The 16,761-nt window shown below is 37.3% G+C and overlaps 2 protein-coding genes and 1 pseudogene across 2 annotated transcripts; all 3 read left to right on the top strand.

Moving 5' to 3' along the window:
- Positions 1-262: 262 nt before the first annotated feature.
- LOC114736325 (uncharacterized) lies at positions 263-1,135 on the top strand. Its single transcript, XM_028924113.1, has one exon. The coding sequence runs from the start codon at positions 263-265 to the stop codon at positions 1,133-1,135; it is 873 nt and encodes a 290-aa protein (XP_028779946.1).
- A 222-nt stretch (positions 1,136-1,357) lies between these two features.
- Positions 1,358-2,179, top strand: LOC114736324 (uncharacterized). The gene has a single exon (XM_028924112.1). It carries the CDS (start codon positions 1,358-1,360, stop codon positions 2,177-2,179), a length of 822 nt encoding a protein of 273 aa, XP_028779945.1.
- Positions 2,180-10,576: 8,397 nt separating this feature from the next.
- LOC114736336 (beta-glucosidase BoGH3B-like) lies at positions 10,577-15,556 on the top strand (annotated as a pseudogene).
- The last annotated feature ends 1,205 nt before the right edge of the window (positions 15,557-16,761 follow it).

Here is a 16,761-nt window from a genome sequence, read left to right as displayed (position 1 = left end):
ACATTTGTGGACCTTATAGATGATGAAAGAGTAGAACATTTGATTAACTTCAATGGCGACAGTGGTCATGCATATATAGGAGAAAATGGAGATCAAAATTCACAACTAACAAGGGATGTTGTAATAGAAGAGCAACATGTGTTAAGTTGTGTTATTTAAATTTTGAAGTAATATTAGCTATTGTCAACTGTTGTGCGTAAGTTGTTATTATAGTGATCGAAGGTTGTCATTAACGACCCCTTGACCTGTTCTGTTATGTAGGATGGAAGACTTATTCGAAGGTTCAGATACATTGTCCATGTCTCCACCTAATGTGGTTAGTGAAGACCCACTATCATTGCCATGTGGTTCAGAAATAATGCCAACCCCAATTCCGGAAATGCATTCAATAAAGTGGAAGGGTTTGGTTATTAGAGAAGGACAAATTTTTCCTAATGCAGTGACCCTTAGACAAGCACTATATAGGTATAGTATTGCTGTGAAGTTTTCATACAAGTTTGTGAAGAACAATCAACAAAAGATCATTGTGAAGTGTATGGTGGAGGGATGCCCATGGTATATGGGTGCACACTCAATGGGACAAAGACAAGATTTTGAGTTCTTAATAATTAGAACCTTAAGAAGTGAGCATGTGCATTATGCACAGGACAGCTTAGTTGTATCTCACTCTGGAGGGTCAAACTTAACATCATCAATCATGATAGATTCTTTGAAGTGTAATATAGACAAGAATGCTAATGAAATTAGAAGAGATTTGTACAGAGAATATGGGGTGCGACTAAATTATAGTCAAGCATACAGGGGTAAAGAAAGAGCATTGAGGGAAATACATGGTCGTGCACAGGATTCATACATGGTGATTCCCTGGATTTGTGAAAGGCTTACTGAAACTGATCCAAACACAATTGCTCGATGGGAAGGGTTGGATAGTAACAGATTTGAGAGGGTGTTCATTGCTTATGGATACTCAATTAATGGATTTTTAGAAGGGTGTCGACATATACTTTATATAGATGGCTGTCATCTAAGTGGTCCTTACAGGGGGACATTGATTTCAGCTAATGCATATGATGCGGACAATGAACTGTTTCCATTAGCATATGCTATAGTTAATGGGGAGACATATGATGATTAGGCTTGGTTTCTCTAGAACGTCAAAGACATCACAAGATTAGTGGAGACAACGATAGTTTCAGATCAGAATAATGCCATTATAGGTGCTATGCAGACAGTATTTGGTGGCGAGAGACATGCTTTTTGTTACAGGCATGTGAAAGAAAATTTTAGTGCACATTATTTAAAAATTAACCGAGGCAGGAGACGAGTTTCATGTACTTCAAAGGACGTCGCATTGAAAATGCTGGATGGAATCGCCTATGCAAGGATTGGGGATGAATATGTTGCTGTAATGGGGAAACTTAGATCATTTTGTCCACAATTAGCTGATTGGGTTGACAATCAAGGAGATGTAGATTGGTGGGCTTTAAACAAATTTCCGTTTAAACGATGGGATAACATCACCACTAATATTGTGGAGTCGTTTAATGCCTGGATTTTGAAGGAGAGGAAGCACAATGTGTCAATTCTTATACATGAGCATGTGGAGAAATTAGCCAAGAAGATGGTTGCAAGCAAAATGGCAATGGGAAATTGGACAAATGGCATTGGGCCAAATATTGAGTCCAAGTTGCAAGAAAAAATAGTAAGAGCGGAGAATATGCATAGTGTATATTATGGAGATAACCAAATTCAAGTTCATACTACATCTCCTACTGGAATAATTTGTGTCACTGTTGATCTCACAACACACAAATGCACTTGTTTAGCATGGCAAATGAGCGGAGTACCTTGTGTTCATGCCTGTGCAGCAATAAAGCTACTTCATAGTAATGTTTATGAATTTGTAGATGATTACTATAAGCTGTCAACCCAAGAGAAGATATATGCAAGTAGTGTGAGGCCAATTGCGACACATGATTGTCCTCATCCTGAAGTTCTCACCGTTACGCAGATGATGACGAGAACATTTTTACAGCTACCAATCACTAAAAGACCCTCAGGGAGGCCAAAGAAAAGAAGGATTGAATCTCAATTTCAAAGCAAAAAACTTTACCACTGTGGAAGATGCCATGAGCTAGGCCACACTGTGAAGACTTGCCAGAACCCCAATCTAAGTTGAGCTTTGCTGGTGGCTTGTTGATATTTCATTTTGTGAATGCTTGTGACAGCATTTTTTTGTAAATGTCATAACCTACACCTCAAGTTGTCTGTCATTATCCACACATGCAACCGTATGCTTTTTTGAATAGGTTGTAAATTTGGTGTAGTTACATTGTACATATATATATCAAGTGGTAAATGACACCTGATTGTAATATGATATAACATCATTTCTGTATTTTTGATGTACTGGTCAATAGGTTGTAATGGACTTGTTATCAGACACCATGCAGGTTGTCATTAGCAGTCTCAATTATGTTACTGATATAAAGTGACAATTTCTCCTACTTCCAGTGTTCAATGATTTTTTTAAGACATCCGAGTTGTGTTAAAGTCATAACATGATATGATTTGGTTAGAACTTGATCTTATGTAGAGGTTGTGGTATCCCCAGCGTCAGTTGTCAGGGGCAATGCGAAGGTTGTTAACCAATTATGTTTGAGTTGTCAACAATCCCTGTTGAGGTTGTAAATGAATTGCTGCAATAAAAATCTGCTGTAATCATATTTAGTTCAGTTAAAGCTATTAATGACTTTAAAATGCTCCCAATTTTTGTTATTAAGGTTGTTATATGTGCTGATAATATAATTAAGTTAAGAGCTGTGTTATCCCCTGAGTGAGGTGTCAGGGGCACTGCCAATGTTGTTAATCAATTCTGTTACGGTTATGAACAACCCCTGTTGAGGTTGTAAATAGATGTGGCAGAGAGGACTCTGATATATGCCTATCATGTCACCATGGTTACTATTTGTTTATCCAGTCTTATTCAATCTACATTTCTGGACATAATGAAAACACATGAATGCCTTTACAAAAACTTGATAACCAGTAAAGAATATCAAAACACATTAGCATATCTTAATATCCAGCTGTCATTACATGGTCAAAGAAAAGAATAAAATGTGAACTTGACGTTTAGATGTCACTATGCTGTCAAATAAATAAATGTAAATACAATATATGCTTGTCATTTATTTCTTCCTCTTGCTTTGGGGATTTCCTCGCAGCAGAGACAGCACTTCATCGCCATGCAGGTTATTTTGATGAGTCACGAGCCACCACAAGCATCCAACCTTCAAGTCATGGATTGCTTCAGGGGAGTACTTAAGCATTGTGTAGCCGTCGTCACCATACTCAGTGTCGTCCCATGTTTGTAACCAGCTCAACACATGAACCCCACAAGAGTCCCTACAAAGGAAAAACAAGTATTTTAGTCAATAAACATTAGCTCCCAAAAGCTAAGACACAAGTACTTGTTGTGCAGAAAAATAACTCACGTGTCAGATTGCACATGAAGTTTTGCCCATGTGACTTCCTTGTCAATCTTGTCCTCCTCCGCAAACAGTGATGGCTTCAGCACACGAAGCACTTGGCAGAAACAATCTCCCTGCAAAAAAGGGACAAACAGAAGAAACAAGTTTGACAGTTGTGAATGACAAGTTATCAGGAAGCATTAACAACCTTCACAGTAGCCAATGACAAGTAATCAGTAGGCATTAACAACCAGGACAGTTAAGCAGACAAGCAACCATAACGCATTAACAAGTTATAGAATGAATGTAAAGTTGTGCATATAATCCCTCTTGCCATGAATTGCTTAGGATCTATCTGTCCTTTCTTTTTCCCTTGCTTCCTTTGTGGTTTCTTCCCTATTTTCATTGCTTCTTCTTCCTCTCTTTGTAATCTCAACATCGTCAAATTGTCCACCAAGGAGTCAAGGGCATAGAAACGCATGGTTCTTACATCTATCACATAACAGAACCAATGGTAATTGAAAAGTGTGGGGCCAAATATGAAGTCACAGTCTCCAATGTTATATCCTATGTGCTCCGGCAAGATTTCATGTTCATGTTTTTCCAGGCTCCACCTAAGAGGATTAGCGGCCATTGTTTGCATTAACTTAGGTGAAAAAATGTGCCTACTGTCACGACCGTGGTTCTCTTTTTCATCTCCCACCAAGGTTCTCGTCACCATAGACATGAATTATATCACAGATACAAACAGTTAGTCATGATCATAATGACATTGGCAGTTCTCTATCTATATAAACAACTGTCTTACCCTGTCGTTCATATATTTCCTGTCTTGTAGGCAGCAAAGCTCAACACGTGTCAAGAAGTACCCATACATCTCTACAATGTACTTGCAGCAAAAGGAACAATAAGCACAAGAGTTGTATGTGTAAAATTGTTGTCAGTCAGTTGTCCCAATTACAATCAGTCCCAACACTTACTTGGCACCTTCATCTTGATCACATCTTCTTGTGCACATCTGGAATAATTCCTCTTTCTCGTCAGGTTTTCTCTTGCCATGAGCTTTTTTCACCTCTTCTAACCAGGGAGATTTGATTGCACGGCTTCTCACCCGTGTTGATCTTCTTACATCCATTTGCTCTTATGCTTGCTGGTCCATTTCATCCTTTCCCTCCATATCATCGCCTACACCCTTATCCTCTTCTGCTATTGCATCACTAGACTTGTCTTCTGTTTTTTCTTCTCCATCATCCTCTGATCCAGAGTAACTCACTTCTCCTTTCTCCTCAGGTTGAGATTGACTCTCTTCTTAATGCAAAGCACTTTTGCCCTCTTCTTTATCATCTCTTTCTGGTTCACTCTGTTGTTCCTCTTGTGACAGAATTGAATCTTTTGGGCTTCCTTTACCTTCTTGACCGGTTTCTTCATCTTCAATTGCCTTTTCTTTCTCATCTTCGCTACTTACTGCTTCCACCACATCTTCCTTCTCAATCTCATCCGTTAACCTCAACTGCAGGGAAACCAACTCTTCTCCAATTGTCGACACCAACCCTTCAACCATGTCATCAATCTTTCATACGTTCTCTTGATTTCCTGCAAAACAACAGTAATGAAAGTTATCATTACTCCAAATTCTACACAGCGCCAAAATAAGCTTGACATGATTTACTTACAGGGTGGGTTAGCTTTATTTCTGTGTTGGATGCACTTGTTAAAGCCCCACCAACACTCGAAACGCCATGCAGTATGCCTCTGTCACTATTCTTTTCTGATTTCACTCTTGCCTTCACTTTTTCCTCATCCCAATAACTAATGGCATTTTCATTTTTTGCAGCCTTTTCTTTTCTGAGAGGAAAGTGTTGTAGGCAATAAATATGCATGTGAAGTAAATGATAACTTAGATATACAACAATAACAACATGCAGAGAGGCCACTAACAACATAAACAGCGGCTAATCACAACCTACACAGTGTCCAATAACAACATACACAGTAGCCAATCACAACCTACACATAAGCCTATCACAACCTACATTTGCACCATTCACAACATGTACAGCAACCAATGAAAACCCATACTCAATTGAATGACAACACGAACAGAATGCAATTACAACCTATACATAACCAGGTGACAAACCAACACAAGCTAATGACAACCTGCACACAGGACAATAATAACCTTCATACCAGTCAGTCACAACATATACATAACCAGTTCACAGCGTATATTTCTCCAATTGACTACATAGAGTAGTAAATAACAACATACACAGTGTCCAATCACAACGTACACATAAGCCTGTCACAACCTACATTTGCGCTATTCACAACGTGTACAGCAGCCAATGACAACCCATACTCAACCGAATGACAACACGAACAGAATGCAATTACAACCTATACATAACCAGGTGACAAACCAACACAGGCCAATGACAACCTGCACACAGGACAATAACAACCTTCACACTAGCTAGTCACAACATATACATGACCAGTTCACAGCGTACATTTCTCCAATTGACGACACAGAGTAGTAAATAACAACATACACAGTGTCCAATCACAACCTACACATAAGCCTGTCACAACCTACATTTGCGCTATTCACAACATGTACAACAGCTAATAACAACCCATACTCAACCGAATGACAACACGAACAGAATGCAATTACAACCTATACATAACCAGGTGACAAATCAACACAGGCCAATGACAACCTGCACACAGGATAATAACAACCTTGACACCAGCCAGTCACAACATATACATAACCAGTTCAAAGCGTACATTTCTCCAATTGATGACATAGAGTAGTAAATAACAACATACACAGTGTCCAATCACAACCTACACATAAGCCTTACAACCTACATTTGCATCATTCACAATATGCACAGCAGCCAATGACAACGCACGCTAAATCGAATGACAACATGAACAGAAGGCAATTACAACCTATACATAACCAGGTGACAAACCAACACGGACCAATAACAACCTGTTCACAGGACAATAACAACCTTCATACCAGCTAGTCACAACATATACATAACCAATTCACAGCGTACATTTCTCCAATTGACAATAGAGTAGCAAATAACAACATACACAGTGTCCAATCACAACCTACACATAAGCCTCTCACAACCTACATTTGCGCCATTCACAACATGTACAGCAGCCAATGACAACCCATACTCAACCGAATGACAACACGAATAGAATGCAATTATAACCTATACATAACCAGGTGACAAACCAACACAGGCTAATGACAACCTGCACACAGGACAATAACAACCTTCACACCAGCCAGTCACAACATATACATAACCAGTTCACAGCATACATTTCTCCAATTGACGACATAGAGTAGTAAATAACAACATACATAGTGCCCAATCACAACCTACACATAAGCCTGTCACAACCTACATTTGCGTCATTCACAACATGTACAGCAACCAATGACAACCCATACTCAACCGAATGACAACGTGAACAGAATGCAATTACAACCTATACATAACCAAGTGACAAACCAACACAGGCCACTGACCTGAGTAGCAGCCACTAACAACCCACGCTAAACCAAATGACAACATGCACACCACATAGTCACAACCTACACATCAATCACAACCTACATTTGTGTCATTATAACATGCACAGCAGCCAATGACAACTCACGATAAACTGAATGACAACACAAACAGAAGGCAATTACAACCTATACATAACCAAGTGACAAACCAATACAGTCCAATAACAACCTGCACACAGGACAATAACAACCTTGACACCAGCCAATCATAACCTATACATAAGCAGTAGACAGCGTACATTTCTCCAATTGACAACAGAGTAGTAAATAACAACATATAGAGCAACCAATCACAACATACACAGCACATTGACAATACAACTAACACCAAAGTAAATGAATCATACCCACACCTCCCATTAAGAAGTACAAGCAACCTCCCGCATTTTTCGTCCCATCAGCTTTTCCTTTCTTCTTTCCTTTCTTGAACTCTGCAATTGAGTTGTATAATTCTTTCAAAACTAACCTGCTCCAATCATAGTGTCCTAAACTATCCTTTGTCACCACCATGACTTTCAACACTTTATCACTCACCCATACACTAGAGCCAGGACACAAGAGGACTCCTAGTGCATACATAACAAAAAGGAATTCAAACTTTTCTTCTCTTTTCCTTCAATCAACCATCTTCCTATTGTTTTGTATGGCACTTTCCTGTAGTCACTCCTTAATTTCTTGAACGTTTCATCTTCATTCTCCACATTTATTTTAATATCTTCCCCCTTAAATGGTAGACCCATCAATTCATTTACATCTTCAGGCTCCATTTCATGCATCTTCCCTCGAATTGAAATTTGCCTACTTACAGGGTCAAACACACGGATCAATTCACTACAAAAATCTCTATAGATTTGTGAGCAGCATATGTCAACCAATTTATCAAAACCAATTCTTTTCAGTCTTTTCATCTTATCTTTACTTTTCTTTAACTGCTTGCAGACTTCCATAAATTGTCTTGGAGCACGCCGTGTGTGAAAGGGAAAATATAATTCTTCCTTTTTAGTGGGACTCTAATTTCTTTAGCCCTTTCACTGTATTGTTCTTTCTCCTCTTCTGTTAACTTCCCCCAAGCCTTTTTCACAGAGTTAGTGCCCTCTTCAAAAGACTTAAACTTCTTCTTGTTCTGCTCATAAAACTCTTTAGTAAATAGTATGTATCCGGAGAAATTCCTAGCCCTTTGTCCATCTTTGCTCTTACTCTTTTTAGTCATTTTGTTCAACTACAAAAAGGGAAAAAAATACTGTCATCAACATATATTTTAAAATAGTAAGTATCTTCAACGCCACCAAATTATTCACTAATCAACAAAATCAAAATATATCCCTTTGGATGACAGAAAGCAATGAATGGCAGTAAACAATGCTACGTATGGATCACAAATCAATCCACTAGAATGAATTTCCCTTCATTGGTTATAGTATAGAGCCAATAGGTGCTATATCCAACAAGCAATTCCCTTTCTGACCTTATCGCCAAATTATTCGAATATTCCACCATGGAGCCCACCATAAAAAGCCAAACAAAACCTTTATTATTTTATTGCCAAACAAATCAATTACATAAAGTTCTCCTTTTTATTCAGCAATATTAACAATAACTGATTGCTGCATTTAAAAAGCTCTAGCAAATCAAATTTTTGACAATTTTAAGCAGTGTTCTTCAAACTGATCTCTAATGTAACTTAGTACCAGCCAGCCCCAACTTTTGCCCCTAACTTTGATTCGCATGTCAGATCATTGTAATATCAACACACTTCACATTTCTAATATCAGAGTGAAAATACAAGTCAGGATTATCACTGGTTCCATATATAAACACACGAAAGAACAAGATAAGCAAGAAGCTTGAAATTGTTAAATATTCTAACACACTTTAGGTCATCGAGCAGCTATTTACGAACAATCAACAATTCAAATGTTCAAACATTCCAAACCAAACATCTTTCAAAATATAACCAAGAAGCTTGAAATTGTTAAATATTCTAACCGAGAGAGACTACTTGTCTGGAGATTGAGGGCGTTAGTAGAGAGACCACCGGATCATACCAGAGAGTTGACGGCGTTGGAGCAGACAGCAACAGAGTGTGGAGCAGAGAGGGATGGAGTGCTGAGCAGAGTCGGCCGGATCGTGCTGGAGATTGAAAGCGTTCAATGCGTCGGAGCAGAGGGCGACGGAGGGCGGACGAGAGACCGATGGAGTGCAGACGAGAGACCGACGGCGTGCAGACCGGAGATCGACAGAGTGCGGACCACAGACTGACGGACCGCGTAGGAGATTGAAGGCGTCGGACTAGAGAGTGACCGAATGTCGAGCAGCGAGCAACAATGTACCAACCAGAAACTGACAGACCTCGCCGGAGATTGAAGTTGTCAGAGCACACAAGGATGGAGCACCAACGACACGGCGGCGGAGTGTGAGCGGGCGGCCGATTTCACAAAGATGACAACCGAAAGGAGTTTGATTGTGCTTCGGTTTCTTTCTTTAATTAGAAGGGCAAGAAAGTAATTGCAAGTTTCAAATTTTTTGCTATAAGGTCCCTTGGGACCTCATATACATTTTATGATTTCATGGGACCTTCCGGTAGTAAATTCTCTTCTGTGGGACTCCACAGTAATTTTCGCATTAATAATTGACCCTCTGCAATATAAATTTAAACTTGCATTGTACTTTAATTTATTGCATATAAAAAAAATTATACTTTGATTTATTATATATATGGATAAGGGGTAATTTTGTCTATTATTTTACTATTATATATGTGGATAGGGTTAGCATGCATGTTGGACATGAAAAAAACAACAAATTTTAATTCATTATATGTAGGGGTAATTTTGTCTTTTGATATATTATTATTATCTATTTCCATGTTCTTTATAATCCAATCAAATATTTTTATGCCTATGTATCATTTTTTTTAATGATGTACCAAACAAACTTACGTAATCATCATTACATTGCATTACATTCCATTTCATTTCCTTCTATTCAGTGAACCCACGAGGTATAAGACTTTTTTTTATTACTTTTCTTATTTTAAATATAAAATTCTTTTAAATAAATCATCAATATTAAAAAAGTACCGAAGAGATCACAGCTACACTTAGAACCAACTCCCTCCATCCCAGTTTATAAAAAACAATCTCTTTTACAGGGATTTCTCTAAATATAATAAATAAATCTTTTGTCTGAAAGTTTAAACTAACACTTCATTTTTACTACTTTTTTGATGGAATTTTCACTGTTACTTACTTACTTCTATTAACATATGTTACTTATTATTTTTCTATACTAAATTTCTATTTATTATCTTTTATGTATTTTATTTATAAAGAAGGATAATTATATATATATATATATATTATAGATTTATTAACTAAATTCAAAAGGGTTATCTGCCCCGCCATGACTACTATGCCACCGACTTCCCGCTATAATATAACGGACATGCGAACCTCACTCTCCCCTGAGACTGAAACTTTTCGCAAATCTACACTCTTTAGAGTACTTTTTGTTTCTTGTTCGTCCTCTGCTTTCTTCTTTTGCTTTTGAAGGACATGGATTGCGTGTACAAGAATCCCAATGAACCCATTGAAGATCGGATCAAAGACCTTCTTTCTCGAATGTCTCTGAAGGAGAAGATTGGTCAGATGACCCAAATCGAGCGTAGCGTCGCAACTACTTCCGCCATTAGAGACTTCTGTATTGGTAATCCTTTTGCCTCACGTTTTTCTCCTTCAAGCTTTGAAGATTGGTGTTTTGTTTTTGAGATTTGCCCCTTTTTCCTTTTCAAGGGAGTGTACTCAGTGGTCCAGGAAATGGGCCCTTCGAAAACGCACTGTCGTCGGATTGGGCTGATATGGTGGATAGATTTCAAAATTCGGCTCTCGAGTCTCGACTGGGCATACCGCTCATATATGGGATCGATGCAGTTCATGGCAATAATAGTATATACGGTGCCACTATATTTCCTCACAGCATTGGCCTCGGAGCTACCAGGTTGATGTATTCCTTTAAACTTAAATAGAATACTATTGTTACTCCATTTTAAGTGATTTATGTGTCCTAATGTTGTTTGATGTTTGTTAATTATGCTAGAGGGAATAGGCGGAGAGCATTATTGCTTACTTTACCAGAATTGGTTCTATAAACTGCTTGCTTATTGTTATCACAGCATTTGAGCTAATGTAGAAATGCCATTGTTCTTGTGAATTCTGTTTTTCATTTCTTGCTGGTGTTGTTCTTGTCGAGATGCAGATTTAGCTCAAAGAATTGGGGCTGCAACAGCAATTGAAGTTAGAGCAAGTGGAATTCACTATACTTTTGCTCCGTGTGTTGCAGTAAGGCATCATAATTAACTGGTTTCATATTCTTATAAGACAGTCACGTGGATAAACTAAAGAGTGGATGTTAGTACTGTACAAATGCTTGAAAGAGCGGGTAACTTCTGATTATAATAGACATGCTTGTTGAACACTTTTCCATTGGACTTATGACCTGTAATTCCTCTCTGTTACACTTGTGTGTCTTTACTTTGCATAGTCACATCCTCTTAGATGTTATCAGTTACCAATAGCAGTAACTAAGATATGTGCACATCTTTTATCTTATTTGTTTCACTATCCCCATTGAAGTGTCTCTATATGCCTTTTATCTTATTTATTTCACTATCCCACTGAAGTTGTGAATGAGTAACACATAAAATCACGTCTCACTTGAGCAAACTAATGGGCAGGTCTGCAGAGATCCCAGGTGGGGAAGATGCTATGAGAGCTTTAGCGAAGACACAGATATAGTCCGAAAGATGAGCTCCATAGTTTCCGGTTTGCAGGGCCAGTGTCCACAAGGACATCAACATGGTTATCCTTTTGTGGCTGGAAGGTAGAGAGAAACTATAATATAATCTGGGGAAAGATGTTTTCTAGAGAAACAGTGATAATATAAATATCCGTGCCACACAATTACAACTTATGCTGATGTTTGACAGCAGGATCACTTCATTTTTGCTGCTTTTTTAATTTTATTTGTAATCTTTCCTTATGATTTTTCCTTTATTTACTCGTACCCTAGAAAGTAAATGTTCCATTTCAGACTTATTCCTGACCTCAGTGATAAAAACTTACGATTATGATGTCTCAAAAGTTTTCTTTCTAATATTTCTCGTGTTTCAAATTCTCCCATTTAAACACTTGGCCACTTGATCATGCTGATCCATAGATTATCACATATTGGAAAATTCAATAAAGTAGGGTTTATATGTTTTTGTAATCAAAATTGTCATATGTTATAAATATTTCAGGCGCAATGTTATTGCCTGTGCCAAGCACTTTGTTGGAGATGGAGGTACTGAGAAAGGCATAAGTGAAGGAAATACAGTATTATCATATGATGATTTAGAAAAAATCCACATGGCTCCTTATTTCGACTGCATTTCACAGGGTGTTTCAACCATTATGGCGACTTATTCATGTTGGAATGGACGCAGAGTCCACTCTATCCATTATCTTCTTACTGAAATTCTGAAAGAAAATTTAGGCTTTAAGGTAAACTAACCAGGATAGAATTCATATTATCAGTGCCAAAATGGTCAAGTTGCCTTCTCACAGATGTAATCTAGAAATTGTAGCCCTAATTTATTTGTTGTTTCCCATTATCTTAGTATCTGTTTTTGTGTATCATAGGAGTAAATACTGCAGTTATTTCTGCATTTGCTGTTCTGACTGTTGTCCAAAGAGGATAAGGATTCTTTCAGTTTCATTATTTCAAGAAATAAACTTCCATAACTGAAATTCTTTGTCCTCATCATGTGATTTACTGGATTTGAATTAATCATCTTGTTCAATTTTTATTGTTTTTCTATCATAGGGTTTTGTAATTTCTGACTGGGAGGGACTTGATCAGCTTTGTGAACCTTATGGGTTAGATTATCGATACTGCATCTTGACAGCCATCAATGCTGGAATTGACATGGTATAGATATTCATTTCCTAGAAATAATTATCATAGGTTACTTTTTTTGCTTTCTTCTCCCTCTTCATCTGTGCATGAAAATATGTAGGTGATGGTGCCTCTAAGATATGAACTGTTTGTAGAAGAGCTGACCTCCCTTGTAGAATCTGGAGAAGTATCAATGACCAGAATTGACGATGCTGTTGAGAGAATATTGAGAGTGAAATTTGCTGCTGGTCTTTTTGAATTCCCTTTGACTGACAGATCTTTACTCGATCTAGTTGGTTGCAAGGTAAGAACTATTCACCATATCTTAAACCTCTTACAAGTTTAGGCTGATTTCTCTTTTGAAGAGCTAACCATAGCTTCAAATCTTAGTCCTTTAATTATGAGTTAGAGGTTATATGCCATCCCTTCAGTTGCACTTGTACATTTACTGCATTTGAAAGATTAGTTCTCTAGTTGTATTTCCAACAATTCAACCCTTCAATTTTCTTTAGAAAAAATTTCCATTTTGTACTTTTGTTTTTCTTTTGTGGAAACATTTGAATGCGCAAGAATGAAATTACCTATTATAATTTCACCCAAGCTTTAGTTTTTTCTTTTTGAGAAATCAGCATAACTAAGCATATAATATGAAACAATAAAGATTAAAGTGTTGTGCTTTTAAAAGGAAAACCAATAGTATTATTTTGCTGGGAAAAAAAAAAATATAGCTAACCAATGAGGGTCGATTCTTTTTCCTTCATGGTTTTTCTGATCGATTCATTACTTCTGCAGCAACATAGAGATATTGCACGTGAAGCTGTTCGAAAGTCCTTGGTTCTGTTGAAAAATGGAAAGCATCCTAGCAAACCTTTTCTTCCTCTGAATAGAAATTCCAAGAGGATTCTTGTAGCTGGAATCCATGCAGATGATCTGGGGTATCAATGTGGAGGCTGGACTAAAACTAAGTATGGATCCGGGGGGCAGATTACAATCGGTATGCTTTTGTTTTTCTTCCATTTCCATGCTGATTCTCTGATATTACAGATTTATCGTTCTTTTTTCTTCTGAACTGCATTATAATAATTTATTTTATTGAGTAGTTATTGATTTTGTTCATTTCATGATTATGGAATTTCAGTATTCATGGGATCTCAACAATGGGAGTATCGATAAAAGAAAGAAATGAGAAAAACAATGCAAATATTTATGGTTTAGTCCCTCAAACAGACCTGCATTCACAACACAAAAATGAATAATTCTTGCTATTTTTGAATAAAGGATTGTAAGCCCTTCCTAATATTTGTCACTGGAAAAATCATGAAACCTTCTCGACATATAATTTTGAGCAAAAATATTGCAAAACATTTATCCAAGGCCACCATAAATCGCAGTTATCCAAGATCACAATTACACAAGTATAATTCTATGCTTGTTGAGGATCCCAAATCAGTTTACCAGAACTTCCCTTTAATTTGATTGCACTTTGTTAATAATCTCATGGCTCTTCCAGCTTGGTAGAAATAACAATGAATAAGGAGTCTGTTAATAGAAAAGTCTGGCAATTCCTCTCAAACTCTCAATCCATGAATAGAAGAATTAAGTTCAAACAAATATTCTCCCCATCAGTTGTCCTAAACATCAACTCAAAACTTTATTATCAGACCTCTACATACCTGTTATTCCAATCTATATCATAGGAAAATTCTTCCAACAATTACCTCCCTTCCTGCAAAACTCTGAAGTTCACTGTATCCTTCTTAACTTATACATATTCATGAAGAAAGCGAGGGATTTTCCTGCTTTATGCCACTCTCTTACTTTCTTGATCCACACTGTTGTTACATCTTCCCTTTGCACACTATTTTAGGGACAACAATCTTGGATGCCATCAAGGAAGCTGTGGGAGATGAAACAGAAATTATTTATGAGCAGAATCCATCAAAAGAAACCCTAGAACGCAATGACATATCTTTTGCCATTGTAGCTGCTGGTGAAGCTCCCTATGCTGAGTCACGGGGTGACAATTCTGAGCTTGTGATCCCCTCTAATGGGATTGACACTATCATTTCAGTTGCAGACAAAGTCCCAACACTGGTTATTTTGATATCTGGAAGACCCTTAGTGTTAGAGCCATGGCTGTTAGAAAAGATTGATGCTCTCGTTGCTGCTTGGTTACCTGGTACTGAGGCTCAGGGAATCACAGACGTTATCTTTGGGGACTATGACTTCAAAGGACAGCTTCCTATGACTTGGTTTAGAAGAGTTGAGGATCTTGATGAACCAGCTAATGGGGTTAAACCACATGATCCCTTGTTTCCTCTTGTGTTTGGGTTGACCTATACTAAGGACTAAAACCACACTTTGGTCAGATAAGATCTTTCGCATTTATGTGTTGGAAAAAGGACTGATACAAAGAAATGAAGCGTATGGGTCTAGTTCCCCTCTTTAGACTCATTCTTGTTTGATGTTTCTTTCTATCTCTTGGCTTATTCTAGCCATATTAGAAAGTTATACTACACTTTTTTGTGATGATCTTGTTGCTTCAACCATCTTTTGGTATTGATTCTGACAATATTAGTAATGATTTCCTTTATTGCGTATTGCTTTTCATGTTTTTCCCCCTTACAAAGTTAAAATTCACATTATATAATTATCAATCCAGATATATATACTGAATAAACTAATGTCTTGTGTGTTCAGGTAATCAATTCTTGATTTCCTTCTTCAAGTAATTGAAGCCCTTTCTATTATATATTATCATTCTCAGGAAATATGTTCAAGCAAAAGGCTATTTTAATTAACCTTGTTATGTTCTCAGATACAGTTGAGGTACGGTTCACAATTGTCATAATTTACTCAAATATCGCAATTGTTTATAAAGTATAAGATTCTGGACTTTGTTCTGAACATTCCAATGACACACACACACACACACACACACACTATGCATTACAAACTTACTATTAAATAAAGCCCTTTTTCTCTTTGGAGGGAATAGAGGGGTTTCTTCTTTTTTTCTTTTCTTTTTCCTTTGAGTAGCATTCACTGAACCTATGTTTTTTTTTTTTTTTGGGATTGACAAGAGGATGAAAATGGTGTGGTTAATTGTAAAAACATAGAGTTAAGGTATAAATTTGTTCTGAAAGTTTTCACTTAGAAGTTTTGGGTATCCGAAAGTTTTTCTGAGAGCAAATTTGCCTTGAAAGTTTAAAATCATAAAATATTGCCCCCTTTCGGATACCCAAAGCTCCTGAGTGAAAACTTCCGAGGCAAATTTGCACCTTAATCCAAAACCATATGGAAATATGTATTCTGTAGGTTGCGAGCTGTCATGTTACTGTTACATTTCTTATTGCAAATATTTTGATTTTGAGTTTGATTTGAGTGGGAAGGTTTAGAGGAAAGAGTCAATGATGGAGAAGACTCGAGTGTGGTGATTGGTGAGGTTGATGATCGATCAATAGCATCTAGATTTTCCTATGGAGAAGAATCGGGTGAACAGGCATTGAGATACCTTGAATGGAAAACTTTGTTAGCGGTCAAAAATTTAGAGAGGAATTCAAACTTGGATCATGGCGCCACTGCAAGTTCCTTCTTAACTGTTCAAGTTGATGATTATATGAATAGAGCTGAGTATGATGTATTTTTATTGCAATTCCTAGAAAATGATAGTAGTGACTTAGAGGGTAGTCCTCCTAGGGCTAAATGTGTTGCAGAGAATTTTCCTTTAGTAGAGTTGAC

This window comes from Neltuma alba, unplaced genomic scaffold (assembly GCF_004799145.2).
Source record: "Neltuma alba isolate B1F8T4 unplaced genomic scaffold, ASM479914v2 tig00013328_pilon, whole genome shotgun sequence".
In the NCBI taxonomy this organism is placed as follows: Eukaryota; Viridiplantae; Streptophyta; class Magnoliopsida; order Fabales; family Fabaceae; genus Neltuma; species Neltuma alba.
This window is presented reverse-complemented; position numbering and strand designations above follow the sequence as displayed.